We start from the raw sequence: 25,417 nt of genomic DNA, 5'->3' as shown, positions 1-25,417 counted from the left end.
GTGTATAAACTGATTTTTGAATGTGTAAGATGCATTTACATTTTAAAAGTTTTTAGCCCCTCTAAGAGAAAAATATCCACAGTTATGGCCTTTGAATATCCTTCATTTTGTCCTCAACTGATGCTACCCAGGGAAAAAAATCTAGTTGGATTTTATTGATTGGTATAACCCTATATTGCATCTAGAATATGAGGTGGGAGTGCTCTGAAGTTCACCTCTCACTTCTCCACCTTGGTTTCCTGAATGTCTGGTTTTGGTTCCTGTCTGGGATATGCTTTGGATCCAGGAGCTCAGGTTTTCTTTTTCTGACTAATGTTTACCTGGGACTCTTGCTAATGCAGAGATGGGATGTGACAGGGCATGTTTCTGACCCAAGAAGTAAGTAGGAGATGTACTTGAGTCCCTGTGCACGTAGCCTTTGGGACCATGAACATAACCAAAAGTATTCTGCATAGCTCCCAAATTGGCACCAACAGGATCACTTCAGTCAGCTCCTAGAATCATCATTATTGACAGCAACACATGACTCACAAAGACCCGAGCTGGATTTTTTGTACTCCTGCCTAAACATCTCTAGCCCCTTAAATAGTATTTCTAATTTTTTTTTTTAATCAAATGTTTTGTAAACTCTTCACTTCTGAACTGAAGAGAAGTGAAAACAAACATGTTACCTCACAGTGATATCTGTGCACAGGTATCTTTCAAAGAACAATCCTACCTCAATATTGGAGGACTTCAACTTTTTTTAACATTATTACTAACATTTATAGCATGAGTAGAAAGTGACTGATGGTTCAGGAGCTACTGTAATAAATAAGGAACCCTCATGCTAGGAATAAACCCTTTCGTTGGGGGTACACCAAGTGAAATACCCTCATGTTTTAAAGACAGGAAACTCTTTGGTGCAGGTGTTGTTCATTAAACCCCTGATAAAATTAAGTCCCAAATCTGACTGGTGCCTCTGCAGTCAAAGTTACATATGTTCGGTCCCTGTTCCATTTACAGCCCTCATTCATGGGTGCCTGATAAGAAATTCAGAGAGTGGAAAGGACAAAACCAAAGTATATAAATGCTCTTGGTCAACTAATTGGCAAAAATGCAGGCAGTACAGCTGTCAAATTCCTGAGATAAACCAACCTTGCTACACTTCACCATTCATTTACCATTTACATAAAGCAAGTCTTCATAGTTTAAATATTCTCACATGGGGTTGCTCAGTGCAAATAGCAGCAGAAAAAAGGGAATCACTATAAATCCTAGAAGCAGCTGTTATAACTGGGTGATAGCTTGAAAACTTGAGATACAAACCAGTCTGTTAGTATAGAAATAGGGCGCTGATCATCTTCATTGTGAACAGAAGAAAATTACGTCTTGGGTACTTGTTGGAACTTTCTTCACTTGGAGAAACCAAAATTGGTCTCATTCCTCTGCTGTGAAAGGTGTTAAATCAAACAGCTTTGCAACTGTGATGAAGGTGGAGCATCTGGCTAAAATTTGTAGAAGTGATGTCTATTGAGTTTAAAGCCTCAGGTTTCATTCTAATAGTGAAGATATTTAGTTAAAAGGTTGCAAAACTGGTCAATAAAACCAATTTAATTTTCAAAAGTATATGTGCAAGAAAACTGATGATAGTGCATCTTTGATGACATCCATCCCTGATAAATGGCGAGTTGCTTCTGCATTGCAGGAAGATCAATTCAACAAGTGATTAGACAGGCTTGAAAGCTGTCATTCTGTTGGTTCTGTATCAATAATTGCATTTCAAAGTCACTTGGTTAGAGCATTACTTGTATGCCATGATCTGTCGTTTCAGGCAACCATGTTATAAATCCCCACCATTGCCACCACAATGGGCTTTCTTTGAATTTTGTTTTAGTGGTAAATTAAAGACTAGGCTGCATACCCCCAATTTTTTTTTTTTTTTTTAATTAGGAACACCACCCCCACCCCCACTTCTTCTTTGTTTTGGGTTTGTGTGGTGGGGTTTTGGTAGCGGGGGAGGGGCTGCAGGGGTGGCTCCTTTGAGAAGGTGCTAGAAGCTTCCCCGGCTCCAAGTCGGACCTGCCTCTGGCCAAGGCCGAGCCCATCAGTGATGGTGGTAGCGCCTCTGGGAGAACAGATTTAAGAAGGGGAACTGGTAGTGAGTGGGGGGATTGGAATGTGAGAGGAACCCCTCTGCAGACCCCGAGGTCAGTGGAGAAGGAAGGGGAGGAGGTACGCCAGAGGAGGGGATGCCCCTGCAGCCCGTGGTGAGACGGCAGGCTGTGTCCCCCCAGCCCATGGAGGGGAGCGGGGGAGCGGATGCCCACCTGCAGCCCAGGGAGGACCCCACACCGGAGCAGGTGATGCCCCAAAGATGGCCGTGACTCCATGGGAAGGCCCGCACTGGAGCAGTCTGTGACTGAAGGACTGCACCCCGTGGAAGGGACACACGCTGGAGCAGTTCGTGAAGAACTGCAGCCCATGGGAAGGACCCATGCCAGAGAAGTTCATGGAGGACTGTCTCCTGTGGGAGTGGAGTTGAGCCAGGAAGAAGGGAGGGGAGGGGGGAAGGTGCTTTAAAATTTGGTTTTACTTCCCATTATCCTTGTTTTTTATTTGATTGGTAGTAAATTAAATTGATTTTTTTTTCCCCCAAGTTGAGTCTGGTTTTTGCCTGTGACCATAAGTGGTGGGCAATCCCTCCCTGTCCTTGTCTCGACCCACAAGCTTTTCTTTATATTTTCTCCTCCTCATCCCACCGCGGGGGAGGAGTGAGCAAGCGGCCTCCTGGTGCTTTGTTGCCAGCTGGCCTTAAACCATGGCATTTTTTAAATGAAGGCTAAAATGTGACTGGTTACATAAAAACTCCTTTCCTTGCTACACACTTGATAGACATCCATAATATTCAAATTGCCTAAATGAAAACCATTGTGCTTTGGAAATGCAGTTGAGGTTCTTTGGGCAATCTTAACCCTGCCCTGTGGCAATACCCTAAAAATAACAAAGAGGACGTGATAAAACTGGGGTAGTGTAATGTGCAGCCCCAACAGTTACGTCCTACTAATTGTACTTCCATAATTATCACCTGGTTTTAAGGCTGCATTAAGGCTATTTGGACCATCCTAGTTGCTCATCACTTTCAACCTTAATTGGATTTCTAGAGTTTGGGGAACAATTAGAACACCTTTCATTTTAACATATTTTATTTAAGTTACTGATAAGCTTTTACCCTTCACTCAGTATGAATACAGTTTTTGTCTGGAAGGAGATGTTGCTGTTGAGCTGTAGCAGTTTTAAGTACAGGTCTTTAGGTTTCCTTCAGCCTTCTGGATCACAAGAAACCTCCATTGTCTCTACCTTCTTCCTTTGCCCTGTCTTGGGATCTTCGATTTCCCTGTTTAGATAGTTAAAGTGAGACTCCAGACTGCCTCTCTGTGACAAAATCTTGCTACAGCACAATAGTTGGAAGTGGTCTTCAACTTGGTGACGCATCCATGGTATAGTTCTTCTAACCCCTGTTGGCATGCATGCAATGGTTCTTCTGACTTCCAGCCAGGCTGTAGGATTTGGGATTAGTGGTAACGACCACTGCAATCCCAGTTTCATGGCTCAGATTTTTGACCTAGCATTCAGCATTAAATGCAAAAGGACCATTACATTTATATCTTATTGGTTCTCTGTGATATGCCTAGAAAGTTATCATTAAAATATGAGAGAGATGGTTAGATCCTGAACTTTCTCTTTGGCTAGTATAATAATGATGAGACCTTAATTCAGCAAAAATGCAATGCTTATCTATTAATTGGTCTCTTTTTGTTTTCACCACACCAGACCCTGCACCATTCCTACTTTTTAGCCATGGAAATGCCATCTTTAGAATTGACACTGAGGGGACCAATCACGAAAGATTGGTGGCTGATACTGGTCAGTCAACGCTTATGGATTTTCATTATACAGAAGAGAAAGTGTATTGGGTAGACTCTGAAAGGCGACTACTTCAAAGAATTCACCTGAATGGCACAAAACGAGAGGTAAAGTAATCAGTTCTTTGGAATTCTCCAAGTTAATGGGCATAAAATCCTTTATGGAAACCACCTGCTTTTTAGGTACAATTCTGCCGTTCCTGTTCATTGGTGAGCACTTCAGACTTATTTAATAGTCTTCGCTGTTGCAATAGTTATGGTCCTGAGTCTAGGCTGTTTTACTGGCATTCACAGTACATTTAGTATTTTCTGTGGATCAAGTAAAGGGGAGGAAGGAGAGGAAATTCAGGCAAACTAAAGCTTTGAAGTCAATAATGTTTCTATCAGTTTTAAATTAATCCCTGGCATTATAGAAGTTTGTCTTACAGATTACTGTAACTCAAACTGGCACAAATGGTATGAGAAGAATGTGCTTGAATTCCTACTCATTTTTTCTCAAACTTTTTATTGGTTTCTATGGTTGCAAAAATGCTTCTTTTAGCACTTCATCCGTTGTTCAGAAAAAGCGGTGCAGTTCATTGCATCTGGCAGATTAAGTAGGACAGACAGGCTGTTGTGGCTGAACTTCAATGCTGTGAGAGCCTTCTTTTGTTTGAGAGAGATTGCCAGTGTTCGTGTACCCATGTGGAGTCTTCACTGAGGTATTTTACGTTGATTTTTAAGGATCAGGGTCCAGCAAGAGTGTGTTAGGAAGTCTTCCATCTGTAACAGTACAGATCTGGGTGCTTAACGATATGCCAAATGCAAGAAGTTGTAGCTAAAAGATCAGTCCAATGTATTTCTTATGGACAACACTTTCCCCTTTCACAGGGGGTCACTCAGTTCATAAGGTGTATGTGCAAGTACAAAGACCAAATGAAAGTGATTACAGAATACAAAAGAGAAATATCTACAGGTCTGAGAGAAAATGAAACAGGCAAAGGAATGAAATGGGAACCTTCAGTCTGGCACCCTATTCCCTATATTGAAAGTCAAGTTTAGGGTAATCATTAGGATGCTTCTTGTTGTTAACTTTTTTTTTCCTTTTTTCTTTTTTTTTTTTTTTTTTTACAGAGACTATGTTACATAGACAAAGGCATTTCGGGATTTGTTATTGACTGGATAAATCAAGACATTCTCTGGGCCAATAGACAGAAAGCAACCATAGAAGCAACAGACATGAATGGGAAGAAACGCAGAGTTCTTCTAAGAGATGTTGGTCATCCCACAAGGATTACTATTGATGCTGAGCAAAGGTAATTTTGACTAGGTTAGTAATTTCATTGAAGTGGACTCAAAATATGCAAGGTACAATGATTGTGGTTTATAGGCTGCTGGGCTAGTCTGTGCACAGTGTATTATCTACAGTCCAATACCTCCTTGAACTTTGCCAAAAGAGGATAAAAGATTAATAAGCATATAAGAGATAAATAGAGAAGTGCGTGGGAAAAAGCCCACTGAAGTCTAATGCAGAATCTATACCTCCTGGTCATCAGGGAAAATTTTGCTAGTGAGGAGAGCTGAGGGAAAAGAAGCATTGCTGGTCCTTTCTCAAAGGCAGCAGAAAGCAGGACTGGAGCAACAAGGGGAATGATGCCTGCAAATGCTGGGAGTCCCTTGTGTTGCAAACCTGGCACACACAGAATATAAATTGCTATGTTTTCTGAAAAAAGGTCTAAACTTACAGTTTTGCTCCTGTTTCCCTTGTCACTCTGTCAGTTGCTCTGAATACTGGTTCTGAATCTACTGTTGCTACTTTGTGTCACTAGTAGTTTGGCCTTCATAAAGGTGCTTCTTTCAGCTTCAAGCCATTTACGCTGAGAACCATGCTCACATAAGAGATTTGGCCTCCTCAGGAATTATCAGTATGAATTGTCACAGTGGTCTCTCCATGGTAATTTCTCTTTACTCATAAACCTCTTCCATTAAAGTTGCAAAATAAAAGCTTGAGCAGACTTTGAGATGCTTCTCTTTAGTACAGCAAAAGCATGTTTCTGTTGCCACTTCTGATTTGCAATAAAGTTGCTCAGCAGTGTGTGAAACTGTTTTAATATTAAGGCTTATGTGTCTTTTCCTAGTACATTTATACATAAACCACTAGTAGCATTACTAGTATTCATTGGAGTCTTGTCATTTGGGTAGGATTTAAAGGCCTGAACATCAGCCTATTTTTTTTTTTTTTCCTGTTTTTTCTTTCAAATGTAGTATTTGCCAGTCTTGGAAATATTCACAAGTCCTTAAAGCCACCGTCAAATGCCACTGAAACACATGTTACTGGCATTATAAGAATATATTTGCTGAACTTAGGCAAAAGTCTGGGGAGATTCAATTGCCTATATTCACCCAGGTGTGATTCACCATGCTTAAAAGCTGTACTCATGTGCTTACAGGGAGGCCAGTAGGCCAGTGATAAACTGTAAAGAAAGTAGACTCCAAGAAGTCTGACATCATTTTTATGCCCTATGGTAATTTCCTTGTATGAAAACTCTGAGGGCTCTATTTTTAATGTAAAGTCAATTAAAACGCCCAGTATGTTTATGTGCACAGGTGTAAGCATGAACTAAATCTGATATTAACAATGTCTTCCTTCAAATGTGTGCAACTCTTAAGTAATGAAGGTCAATGTGATACCCGAATAATAAAGTTTTTCTCAAAAGATGTGTTTGGATATTAGCGGTGATAGGATTATTTTAGTAGTAATAATGTAACTATTGCTGTAAGATTGATTTGATTTTTTTTAATTGTGTTTGGAAATGCCAAAAAATAAGGATTAAAACTAAAGAAAAATAGAAGGCAAATACAGTAAAGGCTGGCAATTACTCAAGCCAGTTTCTAATCTTCATTCTTTTTCTGTCTTCCTGTTTGTTCATATCATATTCTGCCCCTTCAATGATTAGCAAAATTTTCGCATAGAGACTATAACCCTATAGCCACCTTTGTTTTTTAGTTTCCTTATCTGTAAAAAGAGAATCCTAGCATTTCTCCAAACTTCCAAAGTAGTGACATTTCCTAAATAACAGGTGCTCTAGAAATGCAAGCAGATATTAATAAAATGTTTTAAAAAGGCAGTATAAAATTGGGCTATCCTTCTGGAAACATGTTTTCACCTCTACATTAATAACCTATATAGACTATATAATGTGAGGAAAAGCTGTGACGCAGGGGCTGATTCTTCTCACTAGTTTGGTATAGTCCCTTGCCAGGGAGATCTAATCCATTTTGGGGCCTTTAACAAATTCTTAAAATAAACATAGTAAAGCTGGCTTTATGCTACATTTTTTTGTATGTATAAATTCTGCAATTTTGTGGAGACAAGGCAAAATGATGATGCTTCTTGGAATTTTTGTGCATAAGAAACCCAGGCAAAGAATCTAAACCCAAACATTAAAAAATAAAATATACATAAATGAGGGATAACTTGCCATTTTGGAAGAACTGTTGTTAACCTTAGTCACATCGGTAAATCTGGGGTCTGATCCATGAATAACTTGACATATAAGTAGTTTCAGTGCATAACTGTTTTGAGTATTGGAGCTGTATTTTGACTGTGTCTTAATTTAATAACAGCATAGTCTGTCTGCTATAACCAGCAGGAAGGTAGAAAGAAATGAGAACAATCATAGAAATGGTATTTTTAAGTTAAGCACTTAAGTGATGTGCTCAACTAGTTTCTGGAGATAGATTCTTCCCAGAGGCAGAGGGCAATGTGGATCTGCCTCAAAGACATGCCTTTCTCCAAGTTTGCAGGAGTTATCTGTAGATTTGAGAGGTTATTCCAGATTCCTTCTCTGACTGCATGGCCAAACAAAGGAGAGGGACAGACAATAGCGCTTCATGGTTAAGCTGAGCTGATTCCTGCTTGACCTACCTGAGAGAAATTTCTAGTATCTCATTGCTTCCTTGAACAGTCATATAGTCTCTGATAGAAATTTATTAAAATAAGAAAAAAACTGTAACAAAACTTCAGTGGTAACATTGCTTCTGTGAAACAGACAACACTTTGTTGTCAAAAATTATTTCCATTCTTCAAAGAGCTATGTTAAGTGGAGATGTCTGGGGGGCTTTCCTGAAATAGGTGAGTATGTATTAAGTCCCTTGCTTTATTATTAATTTTGGTTCTGAAAGCAGTGTGGTAAGACTGAAAAATTCTGTATATAGGAACAACTAAACAAGGAGTGTGTAGCAGTGATGTGATCTTGCAAATGTGGGGTTTGTTTTTTGGTTTTGTTGTTCTTTTTTTTTTTCCAAAACATACCTCTCTTGCCTGCAGGCTATTATTTTGGTCTTCAGATGGTACAGTTTCCAGCATACACCGAGTGTCCATCAGTGGAAGTGATGTGAGAAATGTTTTAAGAACCACAGTAAAAATAAAGGCCATCTCACTAGATCTGGTTGACACGAGGATCTACTGGATCCAACATGGCCACGGGAAAGAGATTTCCCATATTGGATCGTGCAACTATGATGGCGGAGCTGTTCGTTTGCTCAAAAATTCTGCCCGGTGAGTTTTCCTGAGCTTGTCAGAAATGAAATGCTCATTTCCTGGGGATGCAGTTAAGCTCTCTTCCTCATTGTCCCTTTTATTTTGTCAGTTCATAACACAATAAGGAGTATAAAGTGTAGTGCAAATGGCCTGTAACTGTAAATCTGAAACTACTGATAGAAAAATGGAAAAAAGTCACTGTTGTGAGGATAATACTGCCACTCAGTACTCTCCATCCTCCAAGCTTTTCAGCAAATGATAACTACTTAATCCGTAGAAATCCTCTCTGAGTGTTTATCAGTGGCCTTTTTCTGCAGACAGAGAAGCCAAAAGCAGAGATTAAATGATTTGTCCAAGGTCACAGTGGGTGAGCTCAGGTGTCTGAGCTGTACTCAAGAGACTGAGCTAGATCAGGTCTTTCCCATTCTCCTCTAAGCCTGTTGTCCTCCTGCGCTGCCAGGAGGAGAGGCTCAGGCCCGCGCTCAGGCTCTCCAAGCGTCAGCAGATGTGGCAAAAACTGTCCTACGCAACAGACTTGCTCCCCTCTGATCCCCGGTGCCGGGGCTAAGCACAGGGGGCTATTAGACTCCTGTGCTTTTGGATGCCTTTAATATTTGGCCTTCATGCTTTGCAGTGATACAGATGTTCTGTGGCAGGTGTGTTTTCAGCAAGGTGCTCAGCACTGCAGTTTCTGTGTCGGTATGGCTGGATCAGCATATGTGTAATAGGGATTGCCAACGGCAAAATGAGAAAAAGACGTGGTTTCGCCAGCCTCCTGCTTTAAATATGCAGCACACCATTTGCATATGATGAACACAAAGCTGGTTTCTCCCTATGTTGCCAGCTGTCACATTGGATTTTTCTCTACCCTTTCTCCTTCAAGTTGGCTGGTGTTCACTAGGATATCAACACTTTCCCTTTGAGCCTGGATGATGTAGATTCTCCTTTTTCTACCTGGAATACGTACTGGAGAGTGGAGGCCCAAAATCCCTCTTTCAGTATTTTTCTGCTTTCCCTCTTATTTAAAACTGGACCCTTCTGTGGTTCCTGCTGGCTGCTATAACTGACCAGCAAATGGAAAATAAATTCCTGTGATAGGAGAAGCAGCAAGATGGATTTTAGGAACGTCCTACTCCTTCATCTCCACCCTAATTTCCTGGGACAGGCAGAAGTGTCAGAGCAGGCACTGGAAATTGGGAAATGGGAGAATTTATCTGGCCTACATCCTTTAACAAAGCAAGTGTCCATTTTAGTTGCTGGGTTCTCCAGAAGCAGGGTGATACCTAGGCTTTCTCTGTCATTTGAGTCAGTCCTGAACAACAGGACCTGTTGTACACAGGACAATATAACCTGTGAGAAATGCAGGTTATCCATTTTGCATCTATTTCTTGCAAATCTGCAGGATTCTGGGTGGTGGATTATATGGGAATGTCTCTGACACCTCATCTGATTCTCATATATACAAGATAATATAAGATATATAAGAATACAAAGGTTATTTACAGTGAACTTGACTGAACTAGATGCTCAGAAAATGTATGGCTGAGTAAATATATAGGGATCATGTAATGTGCCACTTTGTGTTATCTTCTCTTTGTTGTAGACATCAATTGCTTGGTATGTCTCTCTTTGCTGAGCACCTGTACTATTCAGAGTTGAAATCTGGTATGATATGGAGAGCCAACAAGTATACTGGAAAGGTTGTAGTCACAATTAGCCTGAAGCCATCATTTTTTCCGCCAGTGGAGATAAAAGTTGTACATCCATTTAAACAGCCAGGTGCAAGAACAGATTCTCAGGATTTTGGTAAGTAAACTGTAATGATACAGTTGTATGTGTGAGAATAATAATGTCATACACTCTGATTTTTCACAATAATAATTTTCTTTGGCAAAATTCCAGGCCTCGGTGAAGTCAGTGTGCTGGTTGGCAGCCGGCTGAATGTGAGCCAGCAGTGTGCCCAGGTGGCCAAGGAGGCCAACGGCATCCTGGCCTGTATCAGAAATAGTGTGGCCAGCAGGAGCAGGGAGGTGATTGTTCCCCTGTACTGGGCACTGGTGAGGCCGCACCTCAAGTACTGTGTTCAGTTTTGGGCCCCTCACTACAGGAAAGACATTGAGGTGCTGGAACGTGTCCAGAGAAGGGCAACGAAACCGGTGAAGGATCTGGAGCACAAGTCCTATGAGGAGCGGCTGAGGGAGCTGGGGCTGTTTAGTCTGGAGAAAAGGAGGCTGAGGGGAGACCTTATCGCTCTCTACAACTACCTGAAGGGGGGTTGTAGTGAGGTGGGTGCTGGTCTCTTCTGTCAGGTGGGTGGAGACAGGACAAGAGGAAATGGCCTCAAGTTGAGGCAAGGGAGATTTAGGTTAGATATTAGGAAAATTTTTTTTACTGAGAGGGTTGTCAGGCATTGGAACAGGCTGACCAGGGAAGTGGTTGAGTCACCATCCCTGGAGGTATTCAAAAAGCACGTAGACAGGGTACTCCAGAACATGGTTTAGTGGGCATGGATGATGGTTGGACTCAATGATTTTGAAGGTCTTTTCCAACCTAAATGATTCTATGATTCTATCATTCTAAGTTCAAGGAAGAAGTTTCCTTTAACTGCAGTGATCCACAGTTCCAGCTGGTGTGTGTAACTCCAGCTGGAGTGTCAGGCTGGAAGTGTGCTGAGCATGAACTTCTCATTTCATTAATCTGGATACACATGCCAATAAATGTGATTTTTCTCCTTCTCTTCCCTTTGTTTACACAAAGATGTTTTTATACTTTCCTGCTAAATGCACAAAAGCATACAGCTTTTTAATCCTTCATGTAGATTATCTTCATCAAGTGTCTGCTCCCTTCTGGAAGTTTTATTCTAATCTGCATCCAAACACCTCTGATGATTAGGGCACTGAAGGTTTTTAAGTGCATAGTATGTCCTACAAGTGATACTGTGGATGTCTCGTCTTTGCTGTGATATGGCTGGATGATGAGTCAGGCTATTTTAGACAGACTTGAAGTTACCATAACAACTATGAAATAAGAGCCTTGGGTCTCTTTAATTGATATCCGTTGCAGCCTACAGTATGAGGTGGTCATGTCACTGCCTTTCACTGTGGATCAGAAAAAGAAGGTAGTTGATTATGGATAGCTTACCCTCCTTGAGGATTCCTGCTGAGGCAGTAGGAAGTGGAGGGTGTCCAGGGAAATAATATATTGTTCTCTGATCTCTGGAAAGCAGACATAGAGTATTCTTGCTTTAATGGAACAGCTTTGTCACCAGTTTGCTTGGGTATGAACAACTGACCAAACAACATAGAGGCATTTTTGTGTCGAGCAATGGTTGCAGAACCTCCAAGGGAAGATGGCCGTGGGTTCCCAGAGGTATAGGTAGTATACAGACATGAGGAGAAAGTAATGTTTGTTCATATGAGCAAAAATGAAACTGTAAATATCTACTATAAAAGAGGCTTTGTCTTTCTTCATGCCAACCAACAGCTTTTTATGGTACCATGCTGTCTCTTCTTCCTGAAGTCTGGTCTGAGTGGGAAAATCAAAATCTTCAAGGGAACTTTCTCCTTCAAATGCTTTGTTTGCAGTGCAAAGAGCTGTTGAGATGCAGAAGAGAAAGTGTTCCTGGAAATCAAGCTTATAGTTGTAAATGCAGGGACCCTCCATTCAGAGATAATACCTGTTCTGTGCTTCCTTTGAGGAAAATGGTCATCCTGGCAAATGGAAGCACTTTTTTTCAACGGACATGTTTGGTGCTCTCATACAGAGTAACTAGGGAAGGATACGTTTGTGGTACAGACACTGTGGCATGTCCACACATCTCAGGGTTGTTACAATGAGATTTGGAAGGTCTCATGAGGCCTCCTTGGGTGTCTGTTACCATGTCTGCATATGCATGAAGTTGGAGAGGAAGAAACAATGACCAAGAAAGGTAGTTCATGACAGTGGTCTCCTGAATCTCAGGGGCTATTGGTCGTGTTACATATGTCCTCTCCACGAGAGTGTGTAGCACAATTTCATCGACTATGGACGCTTAGCTTTTATTCTTCTCTCAGAAGATTAACTCCACTTCTTCCACAATAACATGCTGCTTTCCAGTCTTTCCCTTTCTGTTGGAAAGAGGGTTTCCCCACCTTTATTAATAAATAAACTACCAGTGTTTTTAAATGTCTTGCAGTATATACCCCGGTATTTCCAACATGTTTAGTAAATTTTTGTATGGCAGTAAGTGCTGTCAGCAGTAGGCCTTTTTTTATTCCAAATACCTTCTTGTAAAAATGTCTGGGAAGTGATGGAGTAGAAAGAAGCTTAACAGGCTGAATCCAGATGAACCTTTTGGACTTTACATATATGTTGCTTGGCTTATCCAGTGCAAGAACTGGGATGAAAGCAGGACTAATGAGCCTGGAGTACAAATGAGATTTATAGCTGCTCTTACAACAGAGAAACATGGAGATAAAAGCATACCTAGACTAATTGGATGCTCTGTAGAAGCTAAGAAAGTGTATGTTGCAATGTAGTGTCAGCCGTGAATTATCAGGCTTTCTTTAAAGCAGATAGCAAGTGAGTTCCTTCAGTTGAAAAGGGAACTGATGAGAAGTGCTCAACTAACATGATCTGATTTTTTACTGGAATTTGGATTATTTACTTTACTACTTAAATTCCTTATGTCCCTTCTTCCCTTTCTCTTTTGAAAGACTTTCCTGGATTGGTCAGGGCCAATAAGTAGAGAGAAGAGCATTAATTCAGCTAGGGGGTTGCTATAACCCCACACAACAACTTTAGTACAGTAATATCTGGAAGAGGGCCTCTAATTTACCTCAATTCTTTTTGACAGCTAACCCTTGATTTGATGACAGTATGTGTATTTATAAATGCCTGCTGGAATGTTCTTTAGACTTTTATTAATGGCTCATAAAATATGTTCATTACCTTAAAATCTCAAAGACTGACTCTGGAATTTTTTTGAAGTATCTTCTCTGACAGATTAATGATATTCAGTACACTCAGGATATTTTATTGGAGGAATTATGTTATGTTTCTTTCCAGTGTAAGATACCAGCATCAGGCTATTATCTGAGAACACCCATTTCCATAGAAGAGAGGTGATGGAAGGGAAAAAACCAAACCACAAAAAACAAACTAGAAAGTATCGTTCATAATGGTTGTTTTTCCAGAAAAGATTACCTTTAAAACTTCATGATTCATAATTTAGTCACCATTCGCTTTAAATTTTGAAATATGATTATTTTTTTTACGTATTGATTTGGCAATATCGAGTTCTAATAATTATTCAGTTAAAAAAGAATATCTTCTTGAGATTGCCCAGATGGCAAAATTATTGCTTCTGTTATTTGTCCTGTAATTTCTGGTTGTCTTAGGTCTCATTAGACCAATAATGGTACAAGCAAGGGGCAGAAAATCAGCACCAGTGATAAGCATTAGATGCAGCCTTGAATGTGGTCTTGTTTCTGGTTTGTATTGTTTTGTGATTGCATGTACTTGCACTTTTGTCATTCTAATGAGTTCTGTATTTGAAGATTAGACACCCCACTACTATATGTTCCTGATTCAGTTGCAGGAGGGACAAAGATTAAGGGTCAAGTCCAAAACCAGTTCTACAAAAAGAGAGGCTCAACTAAAACTATGTAAAATTCAAGTCTCTCAAAAGTTAACATGCTTAATAAGATAGATAATATCCACCTAGTCATGCATTCATCATTTTTCATTTACTGATACAACTTCTGTCACAGAAGAATTAATCAGTTTGACCCAAATAAGTACAATGTTGATGATTTCAGCCAAGCTGAAGTGTCTGTCTGGGAAATTATTTCAGTCTTTTATAGATATGATTTGTCATTCCACCAAATAGCCAGCATTTTCTCTGTTGTGGCTAGCAGAAGACTAAATGTCAAATTTAAATATTATGCTACTTTCCATCTCTTGGAATTTGGAAGGTGAATTGGAAACAGCACAAGAACATTGTTCACACACAAATTTCTTTGCCTGTATGAGCCCCTGTTCTCTTATGCGTTACACAGACAGCACAGGGCAAAGACAATGTTGTGTGTGGGTGGCTGCATACCCACATTCAGTAGCAGCAGTTCAGCTATTCTTAGCTTGGGAAAGGGGCAAACAACCCCAGAAGAAGATTAGGAAGATTAAAACAAAAATAATAGTTTGGGAGGCAGAAATAACACCATAAGCACCAGCTCTAAAAGATAGCTGAGCACAGACACCCTGCAAATTGTTCCCATGAAAAAGGATACGTGAATACCTGTTTGCCTTTTTCAGTGAAGCAGCAGAAGGAGGAAGGCTTCTGGGGGTCTGTTGGGTACTTTTTTCTGCTTCCTTTGAAGAAACTTTGAGCATATCTTGGACATCAGAAACATCCCGAGTTTTAAATCTGAGTTCAAGATTTATAACACTTGTATTTCTTATAGTCAGAAACCAGGATCCACTCCAGTACAAAGATTCTCTAGACTGTGCTGAGACTTCTTGTCCAAATGAAACATATGGTCATTATGATCTGTCCAGCTATTTTTTTTGTTAAATAATGTGAGACTTGAGCACTGCTTTGTGCTAATAATTTTCAGTCTTCGTATACTCTCTCTCTTTTAAAATCTCTCTTCTCTCTCTTTTTGCGTGTGTGCTGTCTCTCTGTTGCTCTCTTCTTTCTGAGTGTTTTACAGAGCCTGGTAATGTAATACTGTGCAGGACTGGTGGCATACAAAGCCTGTTATGCAGGGTTTTCCCTTTCATAGTGACTATAGGTATGCACCCAAACCAAACCGTCCCCTACTTCAGGCTCTCTCTAGATATGCTTATGCTGACACAGAGCTAGAAATTATCATTTGCACAGACCTACTCTTAAGCTTCCAAGTATTTTCTTTTTTTTTTTTAGTGACTTTTTAGCCTGATTTTACCAATAGAAAACAATAGAAGTTATTTCTATTAATAAGAAGTTCCTCGGGTTGAGCAAGTAGCTGTTGAGAAGTAGACACATCACTTTGCTCAGAATAGTTTCTCCTTGAAGGTTGGTATGGTAAGAACCCCATTATGTTTACACTATATTTGTTCTTCCAGAAAAAGGAACCTGTGACTTGAACAAAGAAAAGTGCAGAAGAAGAATCTGCAGGCCAGACTCAAGGACTCATCGGTGTAAATGTTCTAGTGGCTTTATTTTAAGTCGTAATAAACAGTTCTGTGAAGGTAATACATGAATCTCCCACCAGCTTTATTCCATCAGATGAAAAAATTCTTCTGTTCTTTTACTTTACTCATATTTTATGAAAAAACACTCTGAGGTCTTAAAAATTCTAGTTGTGCCATTTCAGTTTTGTGTCCTTCCATGTTCTGAAATAGTCTAAAAGGAGACCTATGAAAGTGCCACAAGTGCTATTCTTGCAAGAAATTTTGGTCTTAGCCTGAGTAGTTAAAGGAGTGTCAGATAAGTAGACATGCTTATGGTTGCTAATTTAATTTTTATTTAAAAATTAAAACAGATATATCACCAAAGGTGAAACATTGAAAAATCCTGCAACAAGATGGCTGTCTTAAGTCCCACTTTCAAAAAAGACACAAATTTTTACCATGCTTCTAAATGTTTTGATCTGGATTGTTTTAATAAAAATCTAACATTACTATCAATAGTAGCTAACATATCACTTTTAGAAGCATCTTTTTCACTATGTAACAAGATTTGAAAAGACATAAAGGCATCAAAATTTCTAGCTTACAGGATTTACAGACCTGCCTGAGGAGCAGCCATCCAGTTCTCAGGAAATTCACCAGGATTGCTTTCTGAATTTCATCTTCTAAACTACTTCTGTATTTTGAGAATTTTACTTAAGTCATGTTGGAGCCAAATTTTTTAAAAGAATTTTTTGTCTGAAGAAAGTGTCTAATGTAAATTTTTTGGGTGGACACAGGATTTAACTGGCACTGGAAATCTGTATGAGAAGGCATACTTCTGAAAGTCCTCTAGGCATCTATGCTGGACACATGCAGCCTGAGTAGGTTTTGCTAGAAGGTTTTTAAATTTTATTTGAATAAGGTCTGCAAACCTGCTTTTTTATCATTCATTAGGGCCAACGTATTTTTGTAAAATGAATGAGAAAAAGAGGTCCTTCTTGAAGACTGTTGGTTTGTTTCATTAATCAAATTCCCTCACACTGGCTGATGACATTATTCTGACAGACCAAGTGCTTCTTTTGGCAGATATCAATGAGTGTGGCTTCTGGAATCATGGCTGTACTTTGGGCTGTGTGAACATCCCTGGTTCCTATTACTGCACCTGCCCGAGAGGTTTTGTTCTGCTGCCTGATAGAAAAACATGTCATGGTAAGTAGCAGTAATACATAAACACTTTGAGTATCATATTGGAGAGAGTCCTCATTTAACATCGGAACTGCTGAAAGTTTTGTGTGTTGCATTGCTTGCTTCTGATCCCTTATTATGTAAGTAGGATCAGCTTAAACTGAGTGAACCAAGTTCAGATGTCATGTTTAAGGAAGTATAAGTTACACGTGAGTAACCAAGTGTGAGCCTCCTCAAAAAAAAGAGAGTAGGTCTCCAGAGAGACCTCTTTGCTCAGATTAGGCTCTGTGGCACGTTCCAGGTAGATAAGCACTTATACCTTTTTAAATGTGGTTTCTGAATTTGGCTCACTCTGGCTATCCTGCATAAGAATTTGCACAGTCTCTGAATGAGCAGCTTACAGCATCATCTTTTTTTCTCTTCAGATCAGGGTTGATAGCATTGCTAATGTGCGTGACATTAATGAAATTAAATGCATGTGCATCAGTTTACAATAAATAAGACACATGGAAGTACTCATAAAGTTGTTTATTCTGGGGATCTGCTGCACCTGTGGGTTTTTTTTGCTTTTATCAATTAAATTGTGTATGAGAAGTATGCCTGAGAGAACTTATCCATATAACATAGGTACATAAAGCAGAAAGCTCTCTGAAGCTGCATAAATGTGAATAAACTAAATGCAGAGAACACAGAGAAATGTGGGGAAAAAACAAAGATCTGTCTGTCAGTAAGCTTCAAGGACCATATTTTAGTCACAGTAGGAGTCAGAGGTGAACTTTTTTTTTCTCCCTTTATGCAGCACTGCGTATATTCAGCCTACAAATGAATTAAGCCTTTTGAAAGTAAGTCTAGAACATAAAATGTGAAATGCATCCAAGTTTTGAGGTCTTGGGATATTCCCAGTCACTTTTCTATTTCATAATGAAGTGGAATTTAGGCATAGGCAAAGGTCCTTCTACCTTGTTTCCATGGAAATAAAACATTGGTATATGCCCCAAGTAGAAGTGCCAGTGCACACCAATGAGTTCAGTCTGGATCACAGCAGGATCAGGATGTAGGGTACATTAAATATCACTACTAGAGAGTAAATGTAGCTGTAGAGACTAACAGACTCTAGCAGTCAATTTATTTTAGACCTCTAAGAGTCACTTGTCCCTCTCTATTAAGAGGGAGCCAGGAGCAGGATTCAGTGACACAAACATGGGGGTCCAGGCTGTGTGTGACAGCTGGAGAAGGCAGCCAGATGTGACAGAAGACCTATGGGAGACCTGCAGCCAGAGGCTATTGGGAGGTGGGATATCCTTTTGTGTCCAAAACAACACTTAGACACTGTGCAACTCAGTCCTACTCTGGATGACTAGCTTGAACTATATGCCTACATTTTGAGTGGCTCAAATTAGATAGAAAATAATGTTTTTCTAACACAGGCTAGGGATGCAGCATGGACAGTATAACTCCTTAACTACTGCAGCACAAGGCAGATATGTCACCAACTGTGCAACTTGAGAGAAAGAGAGATGCAAGGTGAGAAGTCCACATGCTGACCGGACATTTTGATGCTCTCTCCTCCAAGTCCTTTACGAAGCTCTTCATTTAAAGCCACAAGCTCTGGTCAGAAAGAAACATGAGAACAGTTTCTTGACCCTCTTCACTGTGCTTAAGTGGTTAGAACAATCCAGTCCAGAGTGCAGTTGCCCTGGAGAAGCAATATTTGCAACAGCTATGTACCATTTAAGCTGGTGTATGCAGCTGATTCAAAGAAGCAGCTGTGGGAAACTCGCATTAGTTCCAGTCTTCCAGCAGATGTTGCCATATGGCACTAGAATTGGCGTAAAGAGATGCAGCACTGCAATACAGAAGGTGGAAGGAGCATATCCTGTGAAACTGCATTAAAGAAATGCTCACAAAAATGTTGGGGCTCCAACAATTATAATGGAAAGTAAAGGAAAGCTATTTCCAGGTCCTCAGATGGTTTTGCCCCTACAGCTTCAAAAATTGCTGCTAAAGAACATAGCTTTATTTCTGGAAAGTTCATCTCCTGTTTTCATTGATTCTACCTCTGTTACCCTTGGAGTTGTAGGAAAGTAGTCTTTCCTCATTCTCTTTTTGTTTTATACTTATTCTTTCAGTATAACTTCCTTGTAGTTTTCAAAACCAGATCTATTTTTGATGAAATGTAAAAAAGAAAGTTTTAAAAATTATTTCTATTTTGATAACATGTCTTCATACAATTTTGGAAAATTTAAAGCTGATCAGTATAATGGCTTCAGGACCCAGCAATTTTGGCTTTCTCCTTTGCTATAATTACAAGAGGGTGGGAAAAAACAACTTTGGAAAAAAAACAAAAAAAACCCCAGAAAGACCACAGAAGTGTTGTACTCTCAACATCACACTTCTATTTTTTTCTTTTTTCTTTCTTTTTCCTTTTTTTCTTTTTCTTTTGCTATTTAAGAAAGATTTTTTTTTCCTCTTTAAATTACTGTAGAGCTAATTTCCTGTACAAGTAACGACACCGAATGTAGCCATGGTTGCCTTCAAACATCTGAAGGGCCTGTTTGCTTTTGTCCTGAAGGATCTGTACTCAAAGTGGATGGCAAAGCATGCACAGGTAAGTAACATTTTTTCTAGCTGTGGTGACTCCCAAACTCTGTTTATTCTTGGCACTGAGAGCCAGAAGTGAATAAAGGCATTTTACACTCATTTTGCACAGCTGTAAATGATTGGACAAGATAGGAGGCAATGGAATGTCAGGTGGTTTGAGTGCCGAGATGAGCAGTATTCATCTTCATTTTTAATAGATGTTTCTTAGCAGCAACATCCAATGTTTGGAAGCCAAATTCTTTTGTTGTCAGCACAGATCAAGGCATCTCCCACATGTTTGTTGCAAGAGACATCTAAAATTTATATTTGAGGGGAAATGTAGATACAAAATTGGGGCTTGGGTGAAATCTGAAGATGACTTTATTGACATTGTGCAACCCAGGTTCAGAGTCACTCTAACTTACAGCAATTTCATCTAATTACCCACAAATGTAATTTTTGCAGTCAGAATATTTGAAGCTGCTACACCCACTAATTTGTCATTCCCCATTCCAGCAAGATTTCCAAATTCAGGGACCTGTAGCTTTTCAGCTGTATCTTTTCAGTCTTAGGGATCCATTAATGCCAGACTTAAACCTTGAAAAATCCCCTTCCCTTTTACATCCCTTAAATATTGTGGACTGTACTGTATACGTAGATTCAGTCACTGTTGCTGTTTTGTTAAGGACACTCCACTGAGTAAGCTCAGGTTGGCATTGAGGCTATAACCATTGTACAGCCCCAAGAAGAAAGAATTGTTTCTTTTTGTATGAAATCTTGGTTTGTTGTATTAGAAAGTAGCAATTCACCATCCTAGCCTAATTAACTTCTGGGGAGACAACGACATTAATTTGCTGTTTCTTTGCATGGAGTGCAGAGTGTGATAAAATTTGTTACTCTATTGTAAATGGGAGGAGACTTGCATGGGAGAAAGAGTTCTCTGAAATAAGAACACATGGAAGCCTTCTTCGTATAGACCATCCCCCCATCTTCTGTTGTGAATTTTCAGGAAAAACTCTGGAAGAAGTTACTACTAATTTGCTTTCACTTCCTTAGACTTCTGCTTTCAGCAGGAGGCCTTTCAGTAAATCTGTCAGTCACTGAGATGCTTTGCAGTGTAAAAATCCCAAGCAGAGTGAATCATTCTTTTGCTCATACCTCTGATTTTGTTGTATTTTTTTTCTTAGAATGGCGAAGTTAAATTTTTCAAATGCTCTGTTTAAGGTTGCACATCTCCAGATAATGGTGGCTGTAGTCAGATATGTTCTTCTTTAAGCCCATCCTCCTGGGAGTGTTCTTGTTTTCCTGGATATAAGCTTCAGCGAGACAGAAAGCACTGCACTGCTATAGGTCAGTATCTTGGTATGCCTCCATATTTCTGCCAATATAAGCAAAAACATTTGAGAGTCCTTTAAAGTGGATTGCATAACTGGGATCCATTTTTGCACTGGTTTTACGTTATTTTGTGAAACTTGGGAAGTATTAGTTGTTTAGAACAATAACCTATTTTGGAAATATACCAGAACAAGTACCAGTATATGGTTCACTCTCCCTCATAGAAGATTCAGTCTATTATCCAACTTCTGCATTTCACACTGGGCTCCTGTACTGCGGACATCGATCTGCCAGTATTCAGGTTTTTGTGCCTTCATATAAATGTGGGTGTAGTTTCTGCCCAGTGGTACAGAATTGGGGTTGAGGTGTCTACATTTGGAGAACAGGGCAGGGAATAGTCTGTTGAAGGACCTTCCCTACAAGGGTATTTCTCCCCCACTGGCCCCAGGAAGCCCAGGTATTTGATGTGCATGTTTGGATTCCAGGCTCTTCTGTTTCGTCTGAAAAAAGGGCAGACCGTGGAGAGCAGCAAGGTATAACCAATTGCATGAGAGAAAGGAGGAGAAAGAAGTTTGTGATTTGTTTCAGGAATAAAGGAAAAGCTTTATTTTTTGGAGGACAACATTTTTCTTGCTTTTACTGTGAAAGGCTTCTCATGCGCAGAAGTCAAGTATTCTGGCATTTATGGTGATGCTGTGATTGTCTTGAGGCTAAGTCACTCAGTGTGAAATGCAGTGGGGCTAGTGACTGCCTTTATCACAAATTTTGTGGCTGATCTTGGGCAAGGCACTGATGCTGGAAACCTATATTCATGTTTATCTTTAATTTCTGAGGCAAGTGGAATGTAGGACAAGGGCCTTAATTTCTTCGTGCTTCCCTTCCTCATTTTGTCTTCTACCATTACTTACTAACAATGTTAGCTAGGTGGTAATGCAGGCTAGGGATCGCTTTGAACCTAGTGGAATTAACATATGTGCAAATTTTCATCAACAGGTCCTAAGCCATTTTTGTTATTTGCAAATGGCCAAGATATCCGCCAGATCAGTTTTGATGGAACAGATTATGCAAGTTTACTTGACTGGCAGATGGGAGTAGTCTTAGCACTGGACTCTGACCCGGTGGAAAATAAGGTAAGGCATTAAAAATGAGAGGATTTTGAAGTGTCGCAAGGACAAATGGATTGGACTTTCATGTGCCTTAACCCTTCTGCTCTCAGTGATCTAGATTACAAGTTGTGCTTCTTGTTATTCTGTTGCCTGTCCAGGAGCACAACTGGTACAGGATGCCAAACACTAGTGAAGAGTTTCATCCTTTACTTACCAATTGAATGTGCTTTGTACATTGACATGGCTAATTCACAGAGAATTTGGATTTCTAAATTCATGTCAGGCATGATTTCAGTTTCAAAGAACTTTTGTGTGATTGATAGTTTTCTCCCTTAAAATTTCAGTACTATTTTCTGGAAATATTTTGTGGGTTTTTTTTTCACTGGGTAGCTGTAAAAGCAACAGTATCTTTTTTTTCTGTACAGCTACATCCCACGAGTCCTACTAAATGTACGAGTAATCTTAACAAGAATTACTTCCCATGTCCTGACATTGTTGAACAAAACTGCTGAACACTCGCTGGGTTTATTGCTCTTACAAATTGTATTCCTTATATTACCATACATTGCTGTTGGAAACGGGAGTCACCTCTGCATGAAGAGCTGTTTGTCTGTGTGGCCGCATCCCAGTGCCCTGCCCCTTGCCTGCAGATTTGGGAAGAATAGGAGTTCAGCTGTGCTTTGCTAAACCTTCTGTGGCAGATAGTTATTTTTTCCCATGGTGAGACTTATTTACACTGTAAAAGTGTTAAGAAAGATGCTGGATGGTGCAGTGAAAGCTGATGAGGAGCCCGGTTAAGTTGCTGGAAACATCTCGAGGCCTGGACGAACACAGCTAAACAAATGCGAACGTTAACAGACCTGTGTTACAGGAGGATCATTTCAGGCGCTGCTGGAACATCGCCACTTGCTCCTGAAATAGGGCCCTGCTGGGGAACTAGCAGTTGTTCCGTGCTCTGCTGAACGCAGAGCAGCTGCGCCGGTGAGGCCGGGTGTGCAGCCTTGTTCCGCTTGTGCAGGGAGCTCTGCACGCCGGCGGGGTCGGCAGCGCGCGGGAGAGGAGACGTGCACTGGGCCAGCCAGGCTGCAGCAGCCTGGTCCTGGTGGCACGGAACTGAGGTGCAAGGCAAATTAGCTCAGCATCGCTCTGTGCTCCCGTGGTAATTGAATTAGCTGGTTTAATGCTAGAGGCCTCCCTCCTGCTTTGTTTGGCCTCGTGTTTAGCATCAAAACTAAGTTATTTGTTTTGTTGCTACCGTTTGCCAAGAAAGCCTCGGCACTGCTTTGCATATTGTTCTGCCATACAATGTTTGGCTCCTTCTGGATATCAAATGCAAGACAATTTTTTTTTCCTCATTCTTGGAAAACACAAACCTAGTTTCCCCACCAGCAGAGAACTTTTATGTTGATCCAAAACTGAGAAGCCTCTTCTGGAAATGTCAGAGCCTTACAGAATAGACACCTGGTAAAAAATTAAGGTAAGTGCAGACTGAAAGAGGAAAAAAAAATAGAAGAAAATTATATAACTCCTCTTCCCTTCCCAGCTCCTTGGCACACATACACTACTCCTCTATTCTCCCTGCTCAGCCCGTTTTAAAATGAGCAGCCAGTGAAATGATAACATACTTCTTTTTGCCTGCGCCTACTCTTGCTTCCTCAGCTGTGCTTCATGTGAGGTAGCTGCTTGCCGAAACAAAACCGCAGGATATTCAGAGGGCTGTATATAGGGCAACAAGGATTTACGGCTAAGCACAAGCTGCCTGTAGAAGTCATCCTGGTTGAAGGATAAGTGCCTTTTTATTTGATCAGGGATCACAGGTTACCTGTGCAGCTTTTTGTGAATAAGCAGTTCAGGGAACTTTCAAGATGAAAAAGTTATTTTAGAAGTGGAACTATTAGACAAGGGAAATAGAGCAGAAAGTGAGATGGGAACTAATAACACCTCATCTGTTATTTCTTCACAGATTTACTTTGCCCACACCGCCTTGAAATGGATAGAACGAGCTAATCTGGATGGCTCAAATCGTGAAAAAGTTATTCATGAAGCTATAGATATACCCGAAGGCCTTGCTGTGGACTGGATTAACCGTAAATTGTATTGGACAGACAGAGGGTACATGCTCCATAGTGCATTTATGTTGAAGCATGCGATAAAATATTTGGAATAAATGACTGTTGGTACAGAAATAGCTGATATATCATCCTAAATTCAGTAACACTTCACATTCTGATTGGGTAGCTGTAATCTCAAGTATATACAGTTGGAAGGTTCTTTAAAACTGAAACACTGGAAGTTCACTTTGAGTCTGCTATTGTATTTTTATCTTCGTCTTTCCAAGAAGCAAGGGTTTGGATTCAGTTGCAAGGAATCTAAAGCACGTACTGCATATATACATATACGTATGTGCACACGCGCATGTGAATATATATATGTCTACATTTGTATTTATATACATACACTGCATGTGTGTATATATACATATATCTTTATATCTTTTTATATATATACACACACATATATATATTAAAAAAAAAAAAGTATTACTGTACTGAGTATGTCTTGGGCAGAAGTCAGCATTGTTGACAGCTAGAATCATGCCTATTTAAGCTAATGGAGAGTCTTTGTCAATTATCTCTAATAAAAGAGGAATGACCACTGGCAGACAATATTACTTCACATTTCAGCTAATATCTAACCTTACATGCAGAGAGAAACAAAACTGACCTTTGGTGAAAAGGCAGTGTCAAATCAGAACACATAATGAAGACTCCTTGAGAGTGGTCATGATGTTTCAGTGTGACCGGTAATTTATTAGTCAATAAAAAGTGGGTTTGAATGCCCAGATCACCTTCTTTCTCCCTTTTAAATACGCTGCTAGTCCACTTCCTCGTTATTAGGTACAATCTTGTCTACATGATTGCACTCCTGTATAAATATGCCAGTGTTTCTTGTGAAACGGGAAATTGTGGTGCTCGACTCTGTAGGACAAGAGTCAAGGGTGAAGCTGTGAATTTGTATCTGCCACTTCCTTCTCACACTCACTGCATTTACCTGTTTGTACTCCACGTTTGCATGAATATATTTCTCCTCCCATCTTCATGTGGCCTTTCTTTGCAGGTTCAGATAAGCATGGAAGGCTGTAGGCTTGCGTTCAGGTAGAGGCTGATACTTGTTTGGCAAGGTGAAGTTTGTAGCAATAAGTACAGTTTTCTGGAAGAAAGTTGGATTCGGGGACTGGCAATGTAGGTTCTATCCTTGACTCTGCCATAGACTTTATGAGTGATCATAAGGACCTTACCTTCATTCTTTCCTGTAAAATAGATATAATGTGTAAAATGGTTGGCAAGTTCTGGATGAAAAATGCTATGCAAAAGTACTATTTAAGAAACTTCTTTATACATTCGATAATGCCATTCAGCTAGGAGCTTGTTTTCCTCCTGACTCCCTTTAAAGCTAACACTGATCTATTAGCGATCATACTTCCAACTCATTATTTGCCCAGAAAAGGAGAACTTCATGTCTCCTGCAGAGCAGCAGGTATTTTATCATCATGACCTGGACCAGATAACGAGGCGGTAACATGAATTACTTGTTGATAAAACAACTAGACATTGTACATCAGCAGGATTATTTCCTGTCATCGTAAAGTTACA

At 40.0% G+C, this 25,417-nt stretch overlaps 1 protein-coding gene across 5 annotated transcripts in view; it reads left to right on the top strand.

The window, feature by feature from the left end:
• The window catches only part of EGF (epidermal growth factor), a 65,315-nt gene that overhangs the window by 10,654 nt on the left and 29,244 nt on the right, over positions 1 to 25,417 (top strand). For all 5 annotated transcript variants that reach the window (XM_069782826.1, XM_069782850.1, XM_069782817.1 and 2 more), the window contains exons 3-12: positions 3,814 to 4,013; positions 5,019 to 5,200; positions 8,215 to 8,445; positions 10,031 to 10,233; positions 15,511 to 15,636; positions 16,645 to 16,767; positions 19,229 to 19,351; positions 20,548 to 20,673; positions 21,652 to 21,788; positions 23,728 to 23,876. In XM_069782826.1, coding sequence (XP_069638927.1) covers positions 3,814 to 4,013; positions 5,019 to 5,200; positions 8,215 to 8,445; positions 10,031 to 10,233; positions 15,511 to 15,636; positions 16,645 to 16,767; positions 19,229 to 19,351; positions 20,548 to 20,673; positions 21,652 to 21,788; positions 23,728 to 23,876 — 1,600 coding nt within the window. The remainder of the gene's footprint in view (positions 1 to 3,813; positions 4,014 to 5,018; positions 5,201 to 8,214; positions 8,446 to 10,030; positions 10,234 to 15,510; positions 15,637 to 16,644; positions 16,768 to 19,228; positions 19,352 to 20,547; positions 20,674 to 21,651; positions 21,789 to 23,727; positions 23,877 to 25,417) is intronic.

This window comes from Haliaeetus albicilla, chromosome 1 (assembly GCF_947461875.1).
Source record: "Haliaeetus albicilla chromosome 1, bHalAlb1.1, whole genome shotgun sequence".
Classification (NCBI taxonomy): domain Eukaryota; kingdom Metazoa; phylum Chordata; class Aves; order Accipitriformes; family Accipitridae; genus Haliaeetus; species Haliaeetus albicilla.
This window is presented reverse-complemented; position numbering and strand designations above follow the sequence as displayed.